Source organism: Geotrypetes seraphini, chromosome 8 (assembly GCF_902459505.1).
Source record: "Geotrypetes seraphini chromosome 8, aGeoSer1.1, whole genome shotgun sequence".
In the NCBI taxonomy this organism is placed as follows: Eukaryota; Metazoa; Chordata; class Amphibia; order Gymnophiona; family Dermophiidae; genus Geotrypetes; species Geotrypetes seraphini.
This window is the reverse complement of record NC_047091.1, coordinates 116,177,419-116,201,181: the sequence shown is the minus strand read 5'-3', so window position 1 is coordinate 116,201,181 and position 23,763 is coordinate 116,177,419. Positions and strand designations below refer to the sequence as shown.

At 42.9% G+C, this 23,763-nt stretch overlaps 1 protein-coding gene across 4 annotated transcripts in view; it reads right to left on the bottom strand.

The window, feature by feature from the left end:
* The window catches only part of LOC117364739, a 296,082-nt gene that overhangs the window by 7,504 nt on the left and 264,815 nt on the right, over positions 1-23,763 (bottom strand). For 3 of the 4 annotated variants that reach the window (XM_033954287.1, XM_033954285.1, XM_033954288.1), the window contains 3 exons: positions 16,996-17,102; positions 15,573-15,677; positions 9,675-12,060 (listed from right to left, as the gene is read on the bottom strand). In XM_033954287.1, coding sequence (XP_033810178.1) covers positions 15,611-15,677; positions 16,996-17,102 — 174 coding nt within the window. In that variant the 3' untranslated portion in view covers positions 9,675-12,060; positions 15,573-15,610. Of the gene's footprint in view, positions 1-9,674; positions 12,061-15,572; positions 15,678-16,995; positions 17,103-23,763 lie in introns of those variants that run through there. The other variant, XM_033954286.1, reaches the window with a different exon arrangement.

Below are 23,763 nucleotides of genomic sequence, written 5' to 3'. Positions count from 1 at the left end.
AATCAAACAGCTCAATTGTAAAACTAGCAGTGCCCCACCAAGAAAACAGCCAATCAAGAGCACAGGGCTAAGGAAAAAGCTGCAGAAAAAAAGGATGTATAACTAAACCAGACCTCCCCTTCCCAAAAAAAAAATTATATATATATATATATATATAAAATAAGGGTTTATAAGTAAAACAGGAAAAAATGGGCTCCCCCACTACTCAAACAAGAATGGAGAGGCAGGAAGGCAAGAAAATTATTTATGGAAGACAAAGCTCCTGCCAGAAAGAGAAGTTCCTGTAGATGTGTCTAGTGGACCTTAAATTTAGGGGTCTGTATCTGAACCAGCAAAATTGCTTGCAGAAAAACTGTTTCAATCATCTTTTCAACTCCATCTCCTTACCAGGGAGCTGCACCCACTGCCTGTGCATACAAAAACAATCAAGTAGCACTGCAATGAAAGACATAACCAGATGGAAGGAAATGGGGAAGAATCCCCAACAGTACAAATTCTGTTCTGCTTTTTAACAAACATGACATTCAGGCAGCTGCCATAACACAGATACATTTAAAAAATGTGCAATCAGTACTAATTTTATATAGAGCTTGCAGCTATTCGTATGTCCCACAATCTAGCAGAGACTTAAAGCAGACTATACACTCACAAGGTTGTTCCTTTTCTTTCTCTTTATTCTCTCAGCTCACTTGAGAGATTTTTCCAGCTGCAGATTGATGCTGAGGCACAAGGCAGGCAAAAACCATGTACAGGGTGGGACTTCAGGCCACTAGACACATCTACAAGAAAGAATAGGTTGTGGTAAGAGCGGATAGCATAGCTGGTTTTAAGAAGGTTTGGACATGTTCCTGGAGGAAAAGTCCATAGTCTGTTATTGAGAAAGACATGGGGAAGCCACTGCTTGCCCCTGGATCGGTAGCATGGAATATTGCTACTCCTTGGGTTTTGGCCAGGTACTAGTGACCTGGATTGGTCACCATGAGAACAGGCTACTGGGCTTGATGGACCATTGGTCTGATCCTGTAAGGCTAGTCTGATGTTTTTATAGGTTCTTACCTTAATAATCTTTCTATTGTAATGGGTCTAGTGGTCCTGAATCATATGGGTGTACCAAAGCAGTCCCCAGAGTCTAGGGCAAGCCTGCCTTCAGAACTAAGGACCCAAAAGAGATGTCATTCTTGGCTACTGCATCCACCCTGTAGAACCTGTTAAAGGTATGGAGGGTAGATCATGTAGCCACTCTATAGCTCTCCTCAGGTGAGACAACCCTAACTTCCAACCATGCGGTACTGACTCCTTTGGTGGAATGACTTTTCAATGCAATCAGTGGCTGCTTACCACAGCCCATATAAGAGAGAGGAAATGGCCATCTTAATCCACCTGGAAATTGAGCATTAGACGCTGGCCTCTGTTTCTTGGTATGACTGGTCAGAACAAAAACTAAACTAAAACTTAATTTTATAGACCGGGTCTTCAACCAAAAAGGTGCTCGACTCGGTTTATAATAATGTAAGTATAGTATATATATATATATCATGAAGAACGAACGTAATCTAGAATAGCTTAGTTTCCAAAATGTATAGTAAACAAGAAAGTTTTCAGAGCTTTCCGAAATAAAATGAAGGCATTCTAAGTGAAAGCAGTAACTTATTCCAGAATTCGGTTAGTTTGAAAATAAGAGTGGCTGAATTTCTTGAAAGTTCTAGTTTTACTCCTAAGGGAAGGAAACATAAGTTTTAATTTATATGATCCAATATGCAAAACTCATTGGTAACTTCGAGTTACCAGAGAGCTCACTTGACATTCAGCAAATGCAAAGTCCTGTCCTTTTTCTTTTTGAGCCTGCAGGGTGAAAAGCAGGCAAATGGCCTTCCACGTTAATCATGAAGTCCAAGACAACTTTTGGTAAGAACAGAACTGTGCTTATGGAGAGCCCTGATTCTGAAATTTTGAGGAACCGCTCCCTGCATGAAAGAGCCTGCAACTTAACGGAGATTCATCTTGCTGACATAATCACCAAAAAGAACACTCTCTCGACTGAGATCCAGAAGGGAAGCCTCCCATAAAGGCTCATACAGAGGTCCATTAAGACCCTGCAATAGTGTTCCGATTCCAGACAAAGAAAGGGGGGGGACACCAGAGGGTATAACTGAACAGCCCCTTTAATGAACTGGGTGAGAGGCCAGGGAGCCTCTATTCCCCCGTGCTTGGAAACAGGAAAGGCATGTAATCCACACTTTCAGTGATCTGATTGACAGATCCTTCAAAACTCTCTCCTGCAAAAAGTCCAAGACTACTGAAATTGAAACTCTGAAGGGTTCTACATCCTCAGCAGTGTTTCTCAACCTTTTCAAGCCAAGTACCCCCGCCCAAGTTCCGCCCCAGACCCAACAAAACTCCACCAACCTCCACTCTTGACTCCAACCCCATAATAATAGTAGTACTAATTGTAATGCAATTTCTTCCATCCATTTTTCAAATACACGCAATATCTTATTAATACATAATGGTAATGACAAAATTAAAAAAAAACAACACAATGTATGCTGAGAAAATGTTATCATTTATATTTGGGATTTTTTCAAATAGGTCAAGGCAGATGACTTTCAAAATATGGCAATGTCACCTCAGTAACAACTATAAAAAAAAAACAAATATAGAGCAAAATATAGACAGCAGATATAAACTCTCAAAACTGACACATTTTGATCACTAAATTGAAAATAAAATCACTTTTTCTCCCTTTGTTGTCTGGTGATTTCATGCGTCTCTGGTTGCAATTCCTTCTGACTGTGCATCCAATATTTCTTTCTTAATTTCTACCTCCTGAATGCTTCCTCTCCTCTAGACCTCATTCCATTCCCCAACAGCTTTCTGTCCTTCCACGAGTCCAATTTTTTTTCCTCTCTCCCTGCCACACCCACCCCCAAAGCCAGTCAGCGATTGGCTGGCCCGGAACCTTCTCTCCGTCAGAATTGACATCGGTGGAAGGCCTGTGGGCTGGCCGCGTAGTCACTGCACGTGCCTGGCTCATCCCTGTTGCTGCAGCAGGGGTGTGGGAATGGAGTGTCTCGGGTGGTATGGTCGGCTTCAGGAGTGGGGCAGGAATTACTGGCAGTGACTTCAGCGAGGGGGAGCAGGCAGGGAGATCCTAGGAGGTGGCCAGCCTGCGTACCCCTGCATACCCTCTTCAAAGGGAAGTCCTGACAAGCATAGGTTATTTGGACATGATGATTGTTACTTTGCTCAGAGCTAAGAAGCTATCATCAATACTTCTTAGCTCTGAGCAAAGTGGCAATGACCACACCCAAATAACCTATGCTCATCAGGGCCTCCCTTTCAAGAGCCATGCTGTAAGCCTAAAGTGTTCCATATTCTTGATAGGGACAGGTTCTCGAGTGAGAGAGTCCACTTGGACCGAAAGTCTAAGGCCACCATCCCTCTAGAGACAAACTAGGTCCGTCAACCACAGCTTGCTGGGCCAATTGGGTGCCAACTGCGGATAACTTGTAATCCTGCAAATGACGACCAACATGGACCACAGAGGAAACATGTACAAGAGCTCTTTCTCTGGCCATGGTTTGACTAAAACATCTAACCCTTAGTTTCTGGCTTGTAGCTTCAGCTGTAAAAATGAGTCTCTGTGTTTATTGTTGAAGCCATCAGATCAATCCATGGAGGCCCTGACTGTTGAACCATGGTGTTGAACGGATAGGGCAGGGATAGGCAATTCCGGTCAAGAGCCGGAGCCAGGTCAGGTTTTCAGGATATCCACAATAAATATGCATGAGATAGATTTGCATCTCAAGGTGGCAGTGCATGCAAATCCATCTCATACATATTCATTGTGGATATCCTGAAAACCTGACCTGGCACTGGCTCTTGAGGACCAGAATTGCCGACCCTTGGGATAGAGACCATTCCTATAGTTGAGCATCTGCAGACTGAGAAAGCCAGCCTGGACATGTTCCACTCCCACTACATTCCCAGCTGAGAACCTGCAAATGAGCTTCTGCCCACTGAAAGAGGAGTTGAGCTTCTAGGTGCAATGGGGTGCTTCTGGTGCCTCTTTGCCTATTGACATAGGCCATCACTGTCACATTGTTCAAGAAGAATCTGACTGCCCTGCCTTCTAGACTTCTTCAGTGCCTGACATGCTATTCGAATGGCTTAGTTCCAGGTAATTTATGGAACACTTCTGCTGAGCCAATGTTCAATGACCCTGAACTGTATATCTGTTGCAATGGAACACCCACCCCTCCCCGAAATGGCTGGAATCAGTCATATCACCCAAGAGGAAATATGAAGAGGCATGCCCTTGGAGAGGAGTGCCAGCTGCAGCTACCACCACAACCAAACATCTGCCCCTGAAAGGTGATCCTGCTCAGCGTGGCTTTAACTGCTGAATCTCCAGGTCACTTTCTTTGCCAGAGAATCTATCAAGTGGAGATCACATAGGCAGACACCTTACTCATAATCCACTTTTCCTGCCCAAGAAAGTGTTTTGGGGTTTTGTTTTGTTTTTTTAACATCCTGGTAGGGTTATTTAGTAGCCTTTTCACCCACCACACCCTCCTTTGCCCTCTCCAAGCTGTGGCGTAAACAACAACAAAAAGACTTTTTCTTTCTCTCTTAGGTCCTAGCTCATGTTCGCTAACACCAGTTCTGTCAATATACATTTCAAGTCTGACATAGTGTAATGACAAAACAGAAAATAAAATTATTTTTCTAGCTTTTGTTGTCTGGTCAAGTTATTCAAAGCATGTTGGTCCTAGGCTCTGGCTTCTGTTTGTCTTCTGTTAACTTGCTCACGAGGGTCTCTTGCCCATTTGACGTTTTCTTTTTTCTCCATGCTCACCATCCATTTTCCATCTCAGTGATGATATCCAGAGTGTCCATGGATCTTCGTCCTCCGGGTCCGAGGCTTCAGAGAGGCAAGTATGGCAAGCACATGCCACAAAGCAAGTCATGACAGCTGCATTAATCGCTAAGGCCAAGGCTTCAAATTACCTTTTGAGGAGCAAGCTCACTTTACGGTCCTGAGAATCTTTTATCATCACACCTCCTTCACTAGACAGGGATGTGGTGATCTGCACCACCAGCAAAATCTACCTTCAGCTGAATATCTCTCTGGAGACACCAAGTGTTCTTTGTGATGTCTGGATGTGAAGGAAAACATGCAGTTGGAGCAAGAGCTTCTCATAACTGAGCACTGAAATGAGGAAGCTGGAGGAACTTCCAGCTTCAATTCTTTCAGCGAGGTGGAAATAATGCCCGAGAGTGCAGAGGCCTTGAAAAGTCAGCACACCTTGGGGTCTTCCCCTGGTCCAGGATCACTACTGCTTCTTCACTGCCACACTCATTCAAAGAACCAGACCCTGCCAGGGAAATTTCATCCAGGGACAACAGTGACATGAAATCGGATTTTCTATCCTCCTGGTCCAAGCCTGCCAGTGAAATTTCACCCTGAGACAACAGTGGTATGGAATCGGACTTTCTATTCTCCTGATCCAAGCCTGTGTTCTTATCTTGCCGGAGCACATGCTGAGGGGAGCTCCCTTGCACCACTGCCTCTGGTATGCTGCAAGCAGATGCAGAGGACTTTCTTCAGTTCAAAAAGGCATTCCACATAAGGCTCACAAAATCCAGAGTGAATCCTTGTACCGGGAGTCTCAAGGACCTTGGCAGGTCCTCCTGTGCTCAGCAGTTCCCATGCGTCTGTACTTGGCTAAGAAGCCAAATAGCCTATGCTCAAACCCCTGAATAAATCAGGGATGTGGACAGCTATGCAGGGGATGGCCCCTGAGCTTCAAAAATGCAAAAACAGGCTGGCTAGCTAGGTGTCTCCAAGGACTGATCCTACAACTTCTCCCGGGCAGATGTCCCTAGAAGTGGGAACCTCTGGGCATTGAGTCTCCAATTGAACACTTAGAAAAATACTCAGAAATAATAAAAATGCATAGTGCTTCCCGATTCAGGGGAAAATTTTTCAATGCAGATTATTGAATCGTTTGATTCAATTCACTTTTCCTGCCCAATCATGTGTTTTTTTCAAACATCCTGGTGGGGTTATTTAGTAGCCTTTTCACCCACCACACCCTCTTTGCCCTCTCCAACCTCTGGTGTAAACAAAAACAAAAAAAGAGATTTTCCTCTCTCTGTTAGGTCCTAGCTCACCAACACCAGTTCTGGCAATACACATTTCAAGTCTGACATATTGTAATCACAAAACAGAAAATACAATTATTTTTCTATCTTTTGTTGTCTGGTCAAGCTATTCAAATCATGTTGGTCCCAGGTTCTGGTTTCTGTTTGTCTTCTGTTAACTTGCTCACCAGGGTTTCCTGCCCATTTGACATTTTCTTCTTTCTCCATGCTCCATCCATTTTCCATTCTCACTACCTTCCCTTCCACTGCCATATCTAACATCTCTTCCACCATCTACCATCTCTTTTTTCTCTCTTCCTGCCTTGTGCCGAGTCAAATCTCTCCCTTCCTCCCCTTCATTATCATGTGCAACATTTCTTTCTCTCTCCCTGTCCTCCAGCCTATGTACATTTCTCCCTCTTTCCTCCATGCATGTCTCTCTCCCATCCACCACATACAGGATTTCTCCCTCACAACCCTATCTCTTTGCTGCATTTCCCTTCCTCTCCTCCACCCCAAGTCTAACACTTCCTCTCTCCATGTGCAGCAGCTTTCCATCTCTCCCTATCCCCCTGTGCAGTACCTCCTGACCCCCCATGTGATCTGACATACCATCAGGCTTCCTAAAGCAGCAGTGGCCAGCTGGTTGTGAACAAGCAGTTTGCAACCTGCCCCACCAGGGCTTCACTCTGCTGCGTCATCCATAACCCAGCAGGGCAGACTGCAAACTTCCTGTTCACAGACAACTGGGTCACCCCTGCTGCTGCTTTAGGAAACCCGACAGTATATCAGATTACATTTGGGGGGGAGGGTTGGTTACTGAATTGGTGAGTCTGATTTTTGGGGAAAGTGAATCGATTTGAATCAGCAAAATCAAGAGCAGAAACATTTCTGAGCAAATAAACGTAAGGGGGTGGTGGGAGCAGCTCCCTGGGAAGGAAGTGGAGTTGAAAAGACTATCAAAAGTTTTCTACAAGCAGTATGTGGGTTCAGATGCAAAATCGCATGGTTCAAGACCATTACACACATTGCACTAGAACTTTAGTTAAGACATGTGTTCTCTACCTACTGGTGACACAATATAATTCAATAAACATCTAACATAATTCCATAACATTTTGGATGATATAAGGTTCAGCTGTCCAAGCAGGCTGCCTGGGTATTTTTGCTATCATTATAAAGGCCACGATCCATCTTTGAAACACCAATAATCTACTAGGGGTTTATAAGGTATGTTTATCCTTACCTCTGTAAGTAGAGAAGGTATTTTTGGATTTGGCTCACACCTTTTTCAGTAGAAGCCACATTCAAGCAAAGTAGATAGAAAGTTCTTTTATTCAAAACATTTAGCATTATTAAAAGTGATTAAAAACAAAGTTGCCTCTTAATATTAAACTCTTCCAAAATTAACAAAAAAGGTACCATATATAAGCCAATCCAAATATAAATGGAGGCAAACTTCCCCCCCCCCAAAAAAAAAAAAAAATATTGACTCTAATATAAACTAGGGGAGGGAGTTAATATTCAAATGTCCTGCCACCATCCCCTCCCCTGCCAGGTTCTGCACCCAGCCCCCTCCCTTCCTGCCCTGCCAGGCTCTGCAACTTGTGCCCCCTCCCTTCCAATGCCTTGCAGGCCTCCACCGGGCCTGCCGCAAGACCTGGTGGTCCAGGACAGGAGCTATCCCGCCTCCTGTCCCGGCCGACTGTGACAACTTTTACCTCCCTCCCACCTTTCAAGTCCCTAGTGGTCCAGCAGTGAACCAGAGCAGGAGCTAATGAATGGCTGCTGCAAATTCTTGCGGGACTCATAGCAGTCATTCAGCTAGCGGCTCTGCATGGGACAGGAGCACAGGAAGATCACACCTGCCTCAGCTCACTGCTGGACCACCAAGGAATTGAAAGGTACATGGGAAGAGGGAGGGAAGTGAAAGTTGTCAGTCAGCTGGGAAAGGAGACAGGAGGGATCGCTCCTGTCTTGGCCCACCAGGTCTTATGTCAGGCCCAGTGGAGGCCTGGAACAGATCTGGGGGGGGAGGGCACTGATGCAAATATAAGCTGAGACTCCCATTTTTTTGGCCCAAAAATCTCAGCTTATATTCAAGTATATATGATACTTTGTCTGCATTGTCTTTACTGTGGTTAGAATACTATCCTTAAAATCAAAAGGATACCTACCAAGCTAGATCAAAGATTGAATTATCTGTCTTTTGCTTTCCAGGGTTTTGCCTATGGAAGTTTGTGTAATGTGGCAGAGGTTATTTTGCTAAATTCAAAATATTTGAGTTTTACATTGCACCTTAATCGAAGGAACTATGACAATAGTAAAGTTTTAAAAATTCACATCGAACTTTATAGACTATCTGGGGAATCACACAGCTTTTCGTTCTCTTTTTTCTATAATGAATCAAACTACTTGCCACAATCCAATGCATTAAATGGCAGCAAGTTATTTGATAAGATCACCTGGCACACCCCTTTGCTAAAGGCTAAAAGGAACAATGATTCATTTTTCATACTTATTATTCAGAGCTGTAAGGCTTCCTTACAGAGAGACATTCATCAAGCTGAAATGTCTCTTTACAGAATCTGATCTGTTCATCAAATTTATAGTAGTTGTTTAAGAGAATGACATTCTGCAGGCAATGTTACAAGGTAGTTTTTTTGTTTGTTTGTTTTTTAAGATTGGGCTTATTGAAGAAGCCCAGATCTAAAACGTTAGAGGGCCTTAGATTTTGTAGTTCTGTAGCATATCTATAATAAAAACAAATATTATAATCTACACATAGTATGTTCCCCTTTCAGCTGGAATGAACATGACAATTCATAATTAGGAACTATATCAACAGGCTCCAGCAGTTATGGAAATGGTCTAGTTCAAGACAATATAAATAAAATAAGGAATATGAAGTCTTCTGAAGTGCATTCCACTCCATCCTCAGCATCCTTGTACATATCTTCCAAACAGCCCATGCTCGACCCTGGTCCATGATGTCCTCATCCAAGTTTTCTGGATAAATAGTTCTTGTCTCATCTTCATCCTGTTAAGAGCTTTCAGCTGATTTCCCAGCCCTGGCCCAAAAGATCACAGAATATGCATGTACAGAATTGTATGCAACACACTGAAATACCACCTTAGCTCTAATGCCCAGGTTCTTAATGCCATTATTCCCTAATTAACAAGATGCCATATGCTTTTCAAGCAGAAACTGTATATAGACCTTTTTAAGCCAATTATTACCTTCTGTGTCCAAAGGCTTAATGACTAAAATTGAACTGTAGTATATACTGTGTGTGCAAAAAAACTGAAGTCTTATTTGAGTATTTTTGTTGCATGTTCAGTAATAAGTCTTATTTGGATCACTTTTAAATCAGCCTTGTGGAAGTTCACTCAAAACAGTAAGTGCAAATTTCAGAAACTAACTCTATAACCATATTCACTAACTACATGCAAGTGACTGTTCAGTGTAAAAACTGACCTTTTTTAAGCGCTGATGGATTCAAAACAGACTAAGCTTACACACATCATTCAAGGTTTTGGTTTGCATGCATTAAACTGTTTTTATTTTTGAAAAAGGTTATTAGATCAAAACGCAGATTACTAAAGATTAACTCATACATGACAGAATTAAATTTATAGTCAATGCAAACACCACAACATGGGAGAAAGCAGTATGCTAAATCTTTGTGAGTGGACAGTTACCAACTGGAACTGCTTCAAATTCTATCCACCAGGTTCTCTGCTCCAGGGAAGTCTGGATTTTCTCTATCCATTTATTGTCCAGCATTTATATTTTGGTTAGCAGTAGTAGCTTCCAGTATAGTAGGTCATCTCTTGATCCAATAAAAAGGAGAAAGACCATACATCTCCAGAGTCTCTGCCTATTCCTAGCATCATTCTCTGCTGTAGATCTCAGACATGGCTTCTAGGCTGTGGGGGAGGGAAGGAGAGGAATAGGAGGGACAAATTTTTCCACTGTTTGAAGTCAATCCATATAATAAACAGTGTTCAAGTTACAAATTTCAGCCTTAGTTTACAAATTTTTGATGTCCATTGAGTATTTCCATAGATCTTGACGTAGCATCCATCACTAGATCATCATATATGTATTTTCCTGCCTTGTCCTCAAGTCCAGCTCTTCCATGGACATTACCATTAGTGAACAGTTGATTCAAACTGCTGAAAACACGTACCTCCAATTTTTAGGAAACTTCACAAATCTGGTACAAAATGTAGTCCACTGTGGTTATTGGCACTCCAGTGTTCTTGAGATGCAGCAACTTTGGCATCCAACTACTTAAAGGCACTGATCATAGTCTAGTGTCTGGCTAGCACTATACATGTACAACATTTGAACATACATTGGAGACTTATGCCTATGCTGACCAAGAATCAGAAATGTCTGCTGTTAGACTAGTAGTCAGGCTACATGGGAATGCTGTACCTTTTCATTTAATACACACTTATGGCAGAAATACAATACAGGAAACAACCAAAAGTTCATTTTATAAACTGCCATAGTATGCTCCCCTCCTAAAAGCTACACACTGCATCATCCCCTCTCCTCCCCCGCGACAGCAGAAAGACCACCATTACATTGCTATATTTTTGTTCATATGCAGTTCATTCAAAATACAAATACTGGCCATTGTTACCCCTCTTTGTTCTCAGCAGCTTTCCTTAATACAGGGAGAGGTACATTTGCAGAGCTGGATCAAGCCTTCAACTTCTTGATAACAGTACTCTGAAGACTCAGAGAAGTGGGCTGTTTGATGCATCAAGGTAGAAAATGTTCATCTGAGAACGCCTTGCTGAATTCGCAGGACAGTCATACATGCACGTAGTCTATCCCCCATGCAATCAAAAACTGAGGTGATATTCATGAAGGTGTACTGTCTTTCAAGTCCATGTCCTACATTGAGAATACTCCCCACACTCAGAACACCAAAACCCCAGAAAAAAAACCCTATGAGATTCACAACATCCTGTTGCACCTTTTGAACTGGGTGGGGGTAGGGAAGCTCTTAAAAACTGAAAACTTGATTTAAACGTAACATTCTCTGAATACTAGTATACTATCCTGTTTTACAATAAACTCAATTCTATTTTAATACGTCTGTATAACAAAAAAAGAATGCCTCAAAATTCTAACCTTCTTTTCATGCCCAATCTACAACTGCAAAATAGGGTTTAAGTCTCCATCCATTAATGAGATTGGCCAATAAGGACTTTTCTGGGGTATATTTTTCTGGGGTATAAATGGCCAATGCCCGACTCTATCAGACACTTAAAATGAACCTGGCATAATGAGGGCAGACAGGAATAAGATAATAGGAAAACTAAAGCAAGTTGGGTTTACAGGCTACTTAAGTCTAATGTAAATTGTTATACTGTTTGCTCTATTTCGCATCTGAAAACCTATGTCCCATCTGTTTTCAGAGATACTGCCTATACCTGGGCTCTCCAACAGTACTAAGGAGGATTTGCCCCTCTCTCACCATCTCAACATACTTCTAAAAATTGGTAAAACTCACCTGGAAAACTATTTCTTTCAAAAAAAAAACAAAACCAAGGATAAGCCATTAGTTTATTAAAAAAAAATATTTTTGAACTTGCAAAACTTTTTCTAGGTAGAAAGCAAACAAGGCAATTGACCATTTTATTGAGTGGTAATAAAACTACATTTAAATTCCTACTAAAAAGATAGTTTGCTAAGCCTATAACATATAGTATCACCCAAATAGGATTATTTCCAACGATGCTGCTACCTGCTACCTTATGCTAAACAAAGGAATAAAACTCACACTAAGAAAATTTTGATCATAAAATGAAGCAACTGTACAGCACGAGCACGGAAGTAACGTTTACATTTTTCATGGATGCCTGTAGTCTTCACGGAACAGATCCTGCAAACTAAAATGACAGAAAAGAAGCTAGTGACTTGGTTACAAAGGCAACGCACTGGCATAATGTTTCACGTTTGTACAGGCACTTCATTTTCAAAATACAGTCCCTGTGCTGTCAAGCAGACAATCAGGGAATGCAAGCAAGGTCATATGATAACTTGTAACCTGCTTGAATAATAAGAAACTTGTAACCTACTTGTTAGAGCAGGGAATGGAGACTCAGATCACAATTCCACTATCACCATCTCTATGCAATCAGGATTTGCATGTAAAGGATGCAATAGTGGAACCGAAATCTGACTCTCCACAAAAACATATGTAACAGTGATCTCAGCACCAACATAAAAGCTGTGTACGAGGAAACTCAGCTGCACTTCTAACAGACCAGTGCAGCACTTTGAGGATCCTTCAGGGATCTCATTTGGGAAGCTATATGTCAAACACTGCCTTCAAATCTCCTACCACCACCTGGGGAACTTTAAAGTTTTGTTTTTTTTCTGCATAAGCAATATTCATGAGCCCTGATGCAAAACTGAGTTCAATATCACCCAGCTGACACCAAAACCAAACCAAATGCAGGTCCAGCAGCCAGTGGCCAAGTATGGAAATTCCAGGCCTAAAGACGGAAGCCACACCTCCTGCCATGTTTCTTTTGTCCAGTGCCTTGAGCTCATTTATCATAACCCAGTTTCCTCTGTCTCTCCCCTTTCTCCTTTGATAATTTAAGCCTTCCTTTACAAGTACCATCCCTTGGTTAGGATCCCAAATAACGACTTCTTCCAGGACCTAGCGCATGTGCATCGGACACCTTCCCCTAGAGCCTGACCATGCTTCTGCAATATTCCCAACCTAACTACTACTTCTACTATTTATCATTTCTATAGCACTGAAAGGCTAATCTGAGCAGGAATTGGGCTCAGGATCACACTCGGTTCACATCCTTCAATGAACAGGACTTTGGTTTAATGAAAGTATTTTGTTCAGACAAGAGCCAAGTTCTGGTCCTTTTCTGATCCTTAATGGCTTGCAATAACCACTTGCTGGAATTAGCTTTAATGGAGCTGCATTCTACTTTCTCAGCTACCTACAGCTACTGCAGTACCTAGCCCAAATGTGTGACGGCTCTGTTACACCATGTAAACAAAGGGTCCTTGTAGCAGTACCAAAGTTCTCAAAACTTCCATTTGCATATTGTGATTTAAGCATCAAGATTTTTTTCTTTTTTGTGTGAAAACCAATGAGGAAGTTTCATGCACCCAATGGCTATCACCCAATGGCACACTAGATGCAAATCATCTACAAAAATATATCATTAAAAACAGGAAAAGCACACACGCATTTGTATATATGTTCATACAAACATAATAAATAAGCATACTTCATTTAAAATTTAACTGTTAACATTCAATAACGAGTTAACATTCTATTTTCCGTAAAACAGTGATCAGAAAAGGAAACCAATTAATTTTCTTCAGGTCACAGACATTTCTAGAGTTCTATCAGGAAAAAGTGCAACAAGGTACTCAACAGTCCTCAGATCAGTAGAACCTTCATACTATAGTTTCTGACCCATGTGCACTGACTACCTCCCCCCCCAATCTTCCTCCAACACATGTTAAGTATGTTTAGCCTGAGCTGGTTTCTGAATAAAATTTAAGACATCTAGTGAAAGTTCTTCCTATAAAGTTTGTGTAAACAATTCAGTATCATCCAGATATAAAAATAAAGCATGTGCTCTTTCCCAGACCCTCTACAACATTAACCTCTCTCTGTCATTAACATTGCATCTTTCACCTTCCTCAAAGATTGAGAGTTTGGTGATATGATTTTTGTGTCATCAAACAAGAAGAAGAAAAAATAATGGAAAAAGGGGCTTGGTAGCAACCCAAGACTGGCCATACTGGGGTGGATTCATCTGACCTGTCCTTCAACCTCACTCAACCAGGAAAAACAGAAACGACCATCCTGAGATGAATAGTTGAAGGTGTTGCCCAACTGGGGTGCCAGGAAAAAAAAAATGCTGGACTCTGGAACCTCAACAGGAATGCTATTCTACTGGACAGAGTGGTCCAAAGACAACAACCTTGGGAGCTTGGGCAACTCAGGAGGAAAGCATGTGGACAAGGAATTTGGGAGCCTGTCTGTCTACTTAATCTCCTGCTGTACCAGTTCAGCATGTGAGACTGTCTCCCAGAGAAAGAGAATCTTGCAGCTGCCTAACCTGCACCAAGCCTTATATCATCAATATAAAAAAATGTGGTTCTGTTTCCATCTGTTGACAAAGTGGCATATATCCTGCATCTGCACTGGTCTAGCAGAATAATAAAAGCATATTTTCCACATAGATCTGGCTCATATGGAAGCAGGGGTGTCCCTGACTAATAAGGCTCAAATGGATATCACCACATATCCCTAACAAAGTCCCTAAATGACAATCAAAATAAAAATTAAACACCAATCTTAACCCTTTTGACTTTCACTGTGAGGCGGCTACCACAATGTTACAGCAGCAGCTTCCGCACCTAGGTGACTCTCACTGTTCACTGTCTTCCTGTCTCCATTCCCAAGTCTGGTCCCTGGGGCACCATGCTTCTATTCTTATTCCCTGTGTCATCCTGCTGTCAATCTATGTACTGTATATATACATAGATATATAACTAAAAGCTCCAAGCAAGAACCTCTGGGGATTAAAATGCAAAATAGACATTCTATTTGCTATTCTTAGGATGATTTTTTAGTCAGGTCTGGAGGGGGTAAACCCCCCCCCCCCACCAAGAACCACTTTAGTTGCTGAATTCAGGCTGCTAGCAAACAAAGTAAACACACTGTTTAGAAACTGAAGAACCCTCACACCTCTCCAAAATCTAGAAAACCTCAAGATCTTATGTACTTAGAGCACCACAATCACAACAGCCTCCTTAATTTAGGCAGATGTTTCCTACAGCCTTGGCTTTCAAGCCTTTTTCATCTCTCCTAAAAATACCGCAGAAAGAGATAAAAGGGAGACCAAAACTCACAAGGGCTCTTCTCAGAACTTCTGGAATTCCAAGAGCCACAAATTTTCAAAATCTTTAAAAGTAGCAAATTGCACAGCAAATAGGAAAATGTGGTTTGTTTTTAACTCTGTCAAAATCACTTACCAAATGAAAATGAGGAAGTGAGTTAGGTAGGGATGGCAAGGTGGTGATTAAAAAAAAAAAAGAAAGAAAGAAAGAAAAAGAGTGACTTTATTGTTATTTATTGTAAATGGCTGTTTCCTACATGAGTTCCATCACGTCAGATCCACAGAGGGCATGCACACAAATGTCAGCCAAAGTTACCATCGATACCTGTACCTTGGAGACATTTTACCACATATCTCCCTCCCTTTACCACACCCAGAAAGTGAAACCTTGCATTCTAGATGACTGTATTCTCATGAAATGCTATTTATATAAAATACAATGGAAAAAAGCAAACATTAAAATTGCATTGAAATTTCAGCATGTGTTGCAACGGAAGATCTGCCTTTCAACATACCTACTTCCGGGGGGTGGGTTTTGGCTCACATATTTGCATCATAAGGTATCATCCATAGATTCACTGCCTGCAACACCCAAGCCCTCCCCACTAGAGGCTGAACCCCTGTGGAATAAAATCAATAGTTAGTTCCTATGTATATAAACAGATGAAGCTGCAAAGCTAAAAGGTCGATCAAAATCCATTCCATTTCTGTATTTGTAAGGAATACTGCTGAATTCATATTCCAGTTTACAGGCAGTTAGACTTTTGTTTTTTTTACTCACATACTCAGGTCCTACCTATTTTCCATGTGCTCACTCTCTCAAGATCTGAAATCCCAGTCTATTTTCAGTGAAGGGATCTAGCTCACTCTCCTTCACACCTGAGCTTCCAGCTCAGAAACATACCCCAAACCCACTCAGCTGCACATAAAGGGGAAAATGGGGGAAAGAGTAAGAGAACAAGGCCTTCCTAATGCACCCACTTTCTCTAACAGAACCACTATTTCAGTAACCCCACAAGTATAAATGCTCAGAATCCCATTTGGAGGAATCAGGTTTTCTTTTTCTTTTTAATAATTTCAATGAATAGGCTTCTCTCTTGACCCTCCTGCCTACTTCTCCATGTCCAGGGATGCAAACATCTTCCGAAAAATCTAACACACAATCAGCAGAGGCAATTTCCAGCAGTACTGCCACTGTGCCAGTCCTCTTAGAAACACTACTGATGACGTTCCACTTTAGGTTTATGAACTCCTTACTGAAGCCTAAATCATAGATGTCTCAAAATACAGACCATTTCTATATATTTATTCACTTTAGATCCCATAATAAGATTTTTTTTAAAATGACTTATAGCCCTGAAAAAAATAGCATCACTGAGGAGTGTGCTCTAACTACTTCTACTGTAATTGTTTATTTAGGTGTTAGTCTGATGCACAATTAATCTTGCTTCCATTCATATATACCTGATGACGCTTTCAAAATGCTCAAGAAAGTCCAGCAAATTACTGACACCTCCCAAGAACACAGCCTACTAAAATTCCCAAACTAGTAATGAGAGAGGGAGAGAGTGTGTGTGTGTTTTGAGTGTGGAAGGTTAACCAAGAGGAACAAATCTCAAGCATACATGAATAATCTATCACCAGGTCTACAAAAAGTGATCACAGAGGGAGATCACAAAGGAACTGAACGATCCAAACTGACATCAAGCTATACACTCTTTTCCTGTCTTCGTCACAAATCATTGATTGGATATGCAGCAGGCATTTAAACCAGACACCAAAGAGATGAAAAAGGACATTCTCCTTGTTTTGCTCCCCAAATTTCCTTTTTCTTACAATTGCCCCATATATGCTGCCCAAAATTTCTTTCCAAACTGAAGGACCTAACAGGTGTCTTAAGGACTCATAGCAGAAAGTGAATGAGATCCTTTTACGTACAATTTCACAGCAGAGGCAGATGTAGGACTCTCTTTGGCACCTTTCTTCCTGAGCGCCATGCCTGGACTGGACTCTGGTTTACTATCGGACTCTAAAGCATCCAGCTTCTGTGTGAGAGGAGAATAAGAACAGCATGAGACATGAGAAACTCCTGACTTCTAACAAGAATTCAAACATTAATGTTTGAGGTTTTCATTCTTGGGGTTTAGGGGTTCATAAGAATTTAATTCACATAGCACTTACAGGGGTATCAACCTACTGAATTTCATCTATACAGTGGCAGAAGTCAGCTCAGTTTTCTCAAAGGTTTGCATTCAGTACACAACTATTTTTAGATTGTAACTCCAATACCATCTCCCCCATTTCCAAAAATCAGTTAAGCAATGGGAAGACTAGGTTCTTACCTCAATAATCTTCTTTCTAGTAGAAATAATAATAATAATAACAGCTTATATACTGCAATACCGTGAAGTTCTATGCGGTTTACAAAAGATTAAGCAAAGGTACAAATTGACTGACTTCAAGAGGAGAAGAAGAAAGAGAAGTAATTAGACAGGAAATTCATTGTTGAGGAGAAAAGTGATCAAAAGGACAGTAGGTCGCTATTGAGGGGAAAGAGATAAGTGGATCAGTTGTCAAGATGTTTTAGGAACAGGTGTGTTTTTAGACGTTTCCTAAATTCCTCATAAGTAGAGGGCGAAATTAATTGGCATATACAAGTCTTAAACCAGTGGATTATTCACCTCTAATCGCAAATTGTGTAAAAGGCATCACAATTTTCTTTCGGTTTCACCTTCTATATTCCTGAACTGTGCTGTAGCTCTCAAGTTTGTACCAAAGCACTATAAAGAGGAGAACAGGGATCTCCCCGACAAAACCAAATCTGCTCTTGAATGAATACATTTAAAGAAACCAATAACAAAAAACATAAAACAAGGTAGACCCGAACAAGCCCCCTACCTGAGTGCAACAACACTAACACAAGGTCTCACATTCACTCATTCATTGTTTTGCAATAGCAAGTAATTTCTTCACTATTCAAACTTGTCAGACAGGAGAAAGGCAAGCATCTGGAAATACATGTATGTCTGAGACAGCAAACAGGCTAATTGAAATGACAGGGTGGGCCTTCAAGACTCGTATACCTTTCTACTAGAAAGAAGACCGAGGAAGAACCTTATCTAACCTTGTAATGAAAAAGACATACGAGTCTTGAACCAGTGGGATGTACCAAAGCAGTTTCCTGAGTCTAGGGCAGGGTAGATGAGCCTACTGCTAGCACCAAGGACCCAAAAGCAGCATCCAGTCATGCTGCTACATCTGCCCTGTAAATTTTCATGAAAGTATGGAGGGTGGACCATGTAACCACTCTACAAATCTCAGGCGAAACTACCCAGGACTCCGACCATGAAGAAGCCACATTCCTCAGAGTATGCTTTCAAAGAGATGGTGGTTGTTTAACACCCAATATACAGTGAAGAAATAGTCATGCAAATCTACCTTGAAATGGAAGCCCTAGAAGCCGGTTTCCCCAGGCAGCTACTACTTGCGAGTACAAATATGATCTGAGAAACAAAAATAATTTGTTACCTCGAGGTAATGGAAAAGAACTCTCCTATCCAACAACGCCATAACTTTCTTTCTCTTGGAACCTATGGAATGGAATGTGGGTAGCCAGACTTCCTGATTTACATTGAAAGATGAAACCACTTTTGGCAGAAAGGAAGGTACCATGCACAGTGAAACCCCAGCCTCCGTAAACCTGAGAAAGAGTTCTTTGCACAACAGAGCCTGCAGTGCCGAGCCCTCTTGGCTGAGACGATAGCTACTAGGAAGATCCCTCAGCAATGCCTCCTATAAGAGCTCATACGAGGCCTTACTGAGGGCATGCAGAACAATGTTAAGATTCCACGAAGGAAACGCCTGTCACACAGTTTGCAGCTACACCACACCTTTCAAAGTTCTGGTTACATCAGGATGAGAGGCCAAAGAAACTATCTCCACTTGAGCCCTAAAGCACGAGAGGCCTGCCACTTATGCTTTTGAGGGAAGCAACTGCCAGACCCTTCTTGAACCCCTCCTGAACAAACATTAGAACCACTGACATCGAAAAGGTTCCACATTCTGTCTAGCACACCCGCGCTGAAATGTTTTTCAAGCCCTTGCATAGGCTGTGATAGTCACTGGTTTCTTAGACCTTGGGAGGGTAACTAAGACCATCTTTGAGTAATCCTTCTGAGCTTAGGCTGCGCTTTCAAGAGCAATGCCATAAGCTGAAAGCATTCCAGATCCTCTAGGACAATTGGACCCTGTGAAAGGAAAGTCAGATGAAATGTTAGTTTGAGGCACTTGTCCCTCAGTAGCCAAACCAGATCTGTGTACCATGGTAGATGCAGTCAATCTAGAGCAGAGGTCTCAAACTCATGGCCCACGGGCCTTATGCGCCCCCCCTCCCCCCCAGGTACTGTTCTGCGGCCCGCAGTCTGGATGCGAGGATCGACAGTTGGCTCCTTGTTGTGATCTTTTTTCCATTCAAAGCCACAGGTGGCAGCTCCTTGCACGATGTGCGCCTGTGTCGGAAGCCTTCTCTTTGATGTCATGACGTCAGAGAGGCTTCCAATGCAGGTGCGGATCATGCGAGGAGTCGCCACCTGTGACTTTGAATGGAAAAAAGACTGCAGCAAGGGAGCCGACTCTCGATCATAATGTCCAGGGAAGGAGGAAGTGAGGGGGAAGAGAAAGTGAAATGCTGCTGCTGCACGGGGGAGGGGAGAAAGAGAAAGAGAAATGCTGCTGCTGCACGGGGGAGGGGGAAAGAGAAATGCTGCTGCACCCAATTGGGGATAGAGAGGGAAGGAGGGAGAAAGAAGACAAGGGAGAGGAGAGGAACGAGAGATGCAAAGTCTGAGGGAGGGAAAGGAAAGGAGATACCAGACCATAGAGAGGGAGGCAGAGATGGGACATGGGGGGAGGGAAGGAGACAGATGCCAGACCAGGAAGGAAAGGAAGGAGAGAGGGTGAGAAAGGAAGGAGAGAAACGTCAGACCGTGGAAATAGGGAGGGAAGATGAGAGAAATAGGAAGGGAAGGTAAGACATGGAAAAATAGATTTTGAGAAGAAAGCAGAAAAATGGAAAAATTGAATGTTAAGTTAATGTTCCATTTTGAAAGATGGATGCAAGGTAGAAAGTGAAGACAGAGAAAAAAACAGTCAAAGGACAAGAAGGCCCTGGAAACAGTTAAAAGCAGAGAAAAATGAAGTCACCAGACAACAAAGGTAGGGAAAATGATTTTATTTTCACTATAGTGATTGAAATGTGTCAGTTTTGAGAAAGATGTTAAACTTTAACTGTGAGGGCCACAGAAAAACTAGGGTACTTGGAGAGCCGCAGAAAAAGCACAGTTACTTACCGTAAAAGGTGTTATCCAAGGACAGCAGGCAGATATTCTTAACTGATGGGTGACAGCACAGACGGAGCCCCGGTACGGACAATTTTAGAGTGATTGCACTCTAAGAACTTAGAAAGTTCTAGTTAGGCCACACCGCGCATGTGCGAGTGCCTCCCCGCCCGACGGAGGCGCGCGGTCCCTAGTTAAGAGAAGCCAGCTAAGAAGCCAACCCGGTGAGGAGGGAGGGACGTAAGAATATCTGCCTGCTGTCCCTGGATAACTGTACTTTATCCCAGGACAAGCAGGCAGCATATTCTTAACTGATGGGTGACCTCCAAGCTAACAAAAAGAGGGATGGAGGGAAGGTTGGCCATTAGGAAAATAAATTTTGTAAAACAGATTGGCCGAAGTGTCCATCCCGTCTGGAGAATGCATCCAGACAATAATGAGATGTGAAAGTATGAACTGAGGACCAAGTAGCAGCCTTGCAGATTTCCTCAATAGGTGTAGATCTGAGGAAAGCTACAGACGATGCCATAGCTCTAACCTTATGGGCCGTGACAAAACCTTCCAGTATCAGTCCGGACTGAGCGTAACAGAACGAGATGCAGACAGCAAGCCAATTTGAAAGTGTTCGTTTAGAAACAGGATGACCCAACTTAATGGGATCAAAAGATAGAAAAAGTTGGGGAGATGCTCTGTGAGGCTTGGTGTGCTCTAAATAGTAAGCCAAAGCACGTTTACAGTCCAAAGTATGCAAAGCCTGCTCTCTGGGATGAGAATGAGGTTTAGGAAAGAATACAGGTAAGACGATGGACTGGTTAAGGTGAAAGTCAGAGACAGCTTTAGGGAGGAACTTTGGATGAGTACGTAGAACCACCTTGTCATGATGAAAAACCGTGACAGGCAGGTCTGCCATTAGGTACATGTAACTCACTGACCCTCCTGGCAGAGGTGAGAGCAATAAGGAAAACCACTTTCCAAGTGAGAAATTTGAAATGAGCTGTAGCCAAGGGTTCAAATGGAGGCTTCATGAGAGAAGAGAGAACCACATTAAGGTCCCAGATAACGGGAGGAGGCTTAAGAGGTGGTTTCATATTGAAAAGGCCCCGCATGAATCTGGAAACTAAAGGATGAGCAGTGAGAGGTTTTCCATGAACGGGCTCATGAAAAGCAGTATTGGCACTGAGGTGGACCCTGATGGAGGTAGACTTGAGACCAGAGTCAGATAAAGAGAGCAAATAGTCACCAACACCTGTTCAACCGCCAATGAAGTTGGATTATGATGATGAAGCAGACACCAGGAAGATAATCGAGTCCACTTCTGTTGATAACATTGGAGAGTGGCTGGCTTCCTGGAGGCATCAAGAATATGACGAACAGGCTGAGAAAGAATTGTTTGAGACGAACTCAGCCCGAGAGAAACCAAGATGGCAGGTTGAGATGTAGAAGGGATTGCTGACTCTGAGTAAGCAGAGTAGGAAACACTGGTAGAAGAATGGGCTCCCTGGAACTGAGTTGAAGAAGAAGGGAGAACCAATGTTGTCTGGGCCACTGGCTTGCTCCCTCCGGAGCTTGAATAGAGTCCTCAACATGAGAGGTAGAGGAGGAAAGGCATAAAGAAACCGATCTGTCCAATCGAGGAGGAATGCATCTGCTGCCAGACGATGAGGGGAGTAGAGTCTGAAACAAAATTGGGGCAGTTGATGGTTTTGAGGAGCCGCAAAGAGGTCCACCTGAGGAGTGCCCCATTGAGAAAAGATGGACTGTAGAGTGACAGAGTCGAGTGTCCACTAGTGAAGTTGAAGAATTCGGCTGAGGTTGTCTGCTAATGAATTCTGTTCGCCTTGAATATAGACAGCTTTCAGGAACAGACTGCGAGCTGTCGCCCAAGACCAAATCCTTTGAGCCTCCTGACATAATTGAAGAGAGCCGGTCCCACCATGCTTGTTGATGTAGTACATTGCGACTTGGTTGTCTGTGCACAGAAGAAGAACCTGGGGATAGAGAAGATGTTGAAACGCCTTGAGAGCATAAACATCGCTCTGAGTTCCAGGAAGTTGATGTGATGTTGACGCTCCTGGACCGTCCAAAGACCCTGAGTTTGTAGGTGGTCCAGGTGTGCTCCCCAGGCATACGGGGAAGCATCTGTGGTGATGATCATGTGATGAGGGGGCAGATGGAAGAGAAGACCTCTGGAAAGATTGGAGGAGTTCAACTACCAGTGCAGAGACTGCCGAAGAGATGATGTCACAGATATGTGTCGTGACCATGGATCTGTCGCCTGTGACCATTGAGTGGCCAGGATCCACTGAGGAGTACGTAGGTGAAGATGGGCGAGGGGGGTAACATGAACTGTGGAAGCCATGTGTCCCAAGAGAACCATCATTTGTCTGGCAGAAATGGTGGAGTGAAGGAGCACGTGATGAGAGTTGGAGCAGGCTCTGAAGACGGTCGGAGAGAAGAAACGCTCTCATGAGATTGGTGTCCAGGATCGCTCCAATGAACTGAAGTCATTGAGTGGGAATGAGATGCGACTTCGGGTAATTGATTTTGAAACTCAGGTGGTGAAGAAAAGAGATGGTCTGGTTTGTGGCTTGAGCCACTTGCTGAGATGAAGGAGCTTTGATCAACCAGTCGTCCAGATAAGGAAAAACCTGGAGACTGAGTTCTCAGAAAGGCAGCCACCACTATAAGACACTTGGTGAATACCCTGAGAGACGAGGCGAGGCCGAAGGGTAGCACTTTGTATTGGAAATGACAGTGATGGATGAGAAATCTGAGATACCGCCTGGATGTCAGATGGATAGGAATGTGTGTATAAGCCTCTTTGAGATCTAGGGAGCATAGCCAGTCGCCCTGAGTGGAGGAGGGGATAAAGTGTGGCAAGGGAGAGCATTTTGAATTTCTCCTCGACTAAACTTTTGTTGAAGTCCCTGAGATCTAAGATGGGCCTGAGATCTCCGGTCTTTTTGGGGACCAGAAAGTACCGGGAGTAAAATACCCCCTCTGATCTAGAGGAACTTCCTCTATGGTGTTCAGAAGAAGAAGGGATTGTACCTCCTGAAAGAGTAGGGAGGACTGAGAGGTGTTCAAAGCAGACTCTTTTGGAGGCCTGTCTGGTGGAAGAGTCTGAAAATTTAGAGAGTAACCATAGCGAAGGATGGAGAGAACCCATTGGTCTGAAGTGATGAGTTCCCACCGGTTGAGAAAAATCTGAAGACGCCCCCCTATAGGTTGAGGTAGAGGAGATGAAGGAGGGAGACTGGCTATGTCCTGAAGAAGCATGTCAAAAGGGCTGAGCAGCTTTAAGCGTAGCAGTGGTTGCTGCTGTTGTGGACGAACCTGTCGCTGCTGCTGCTGACGTGGCCTACGAGGT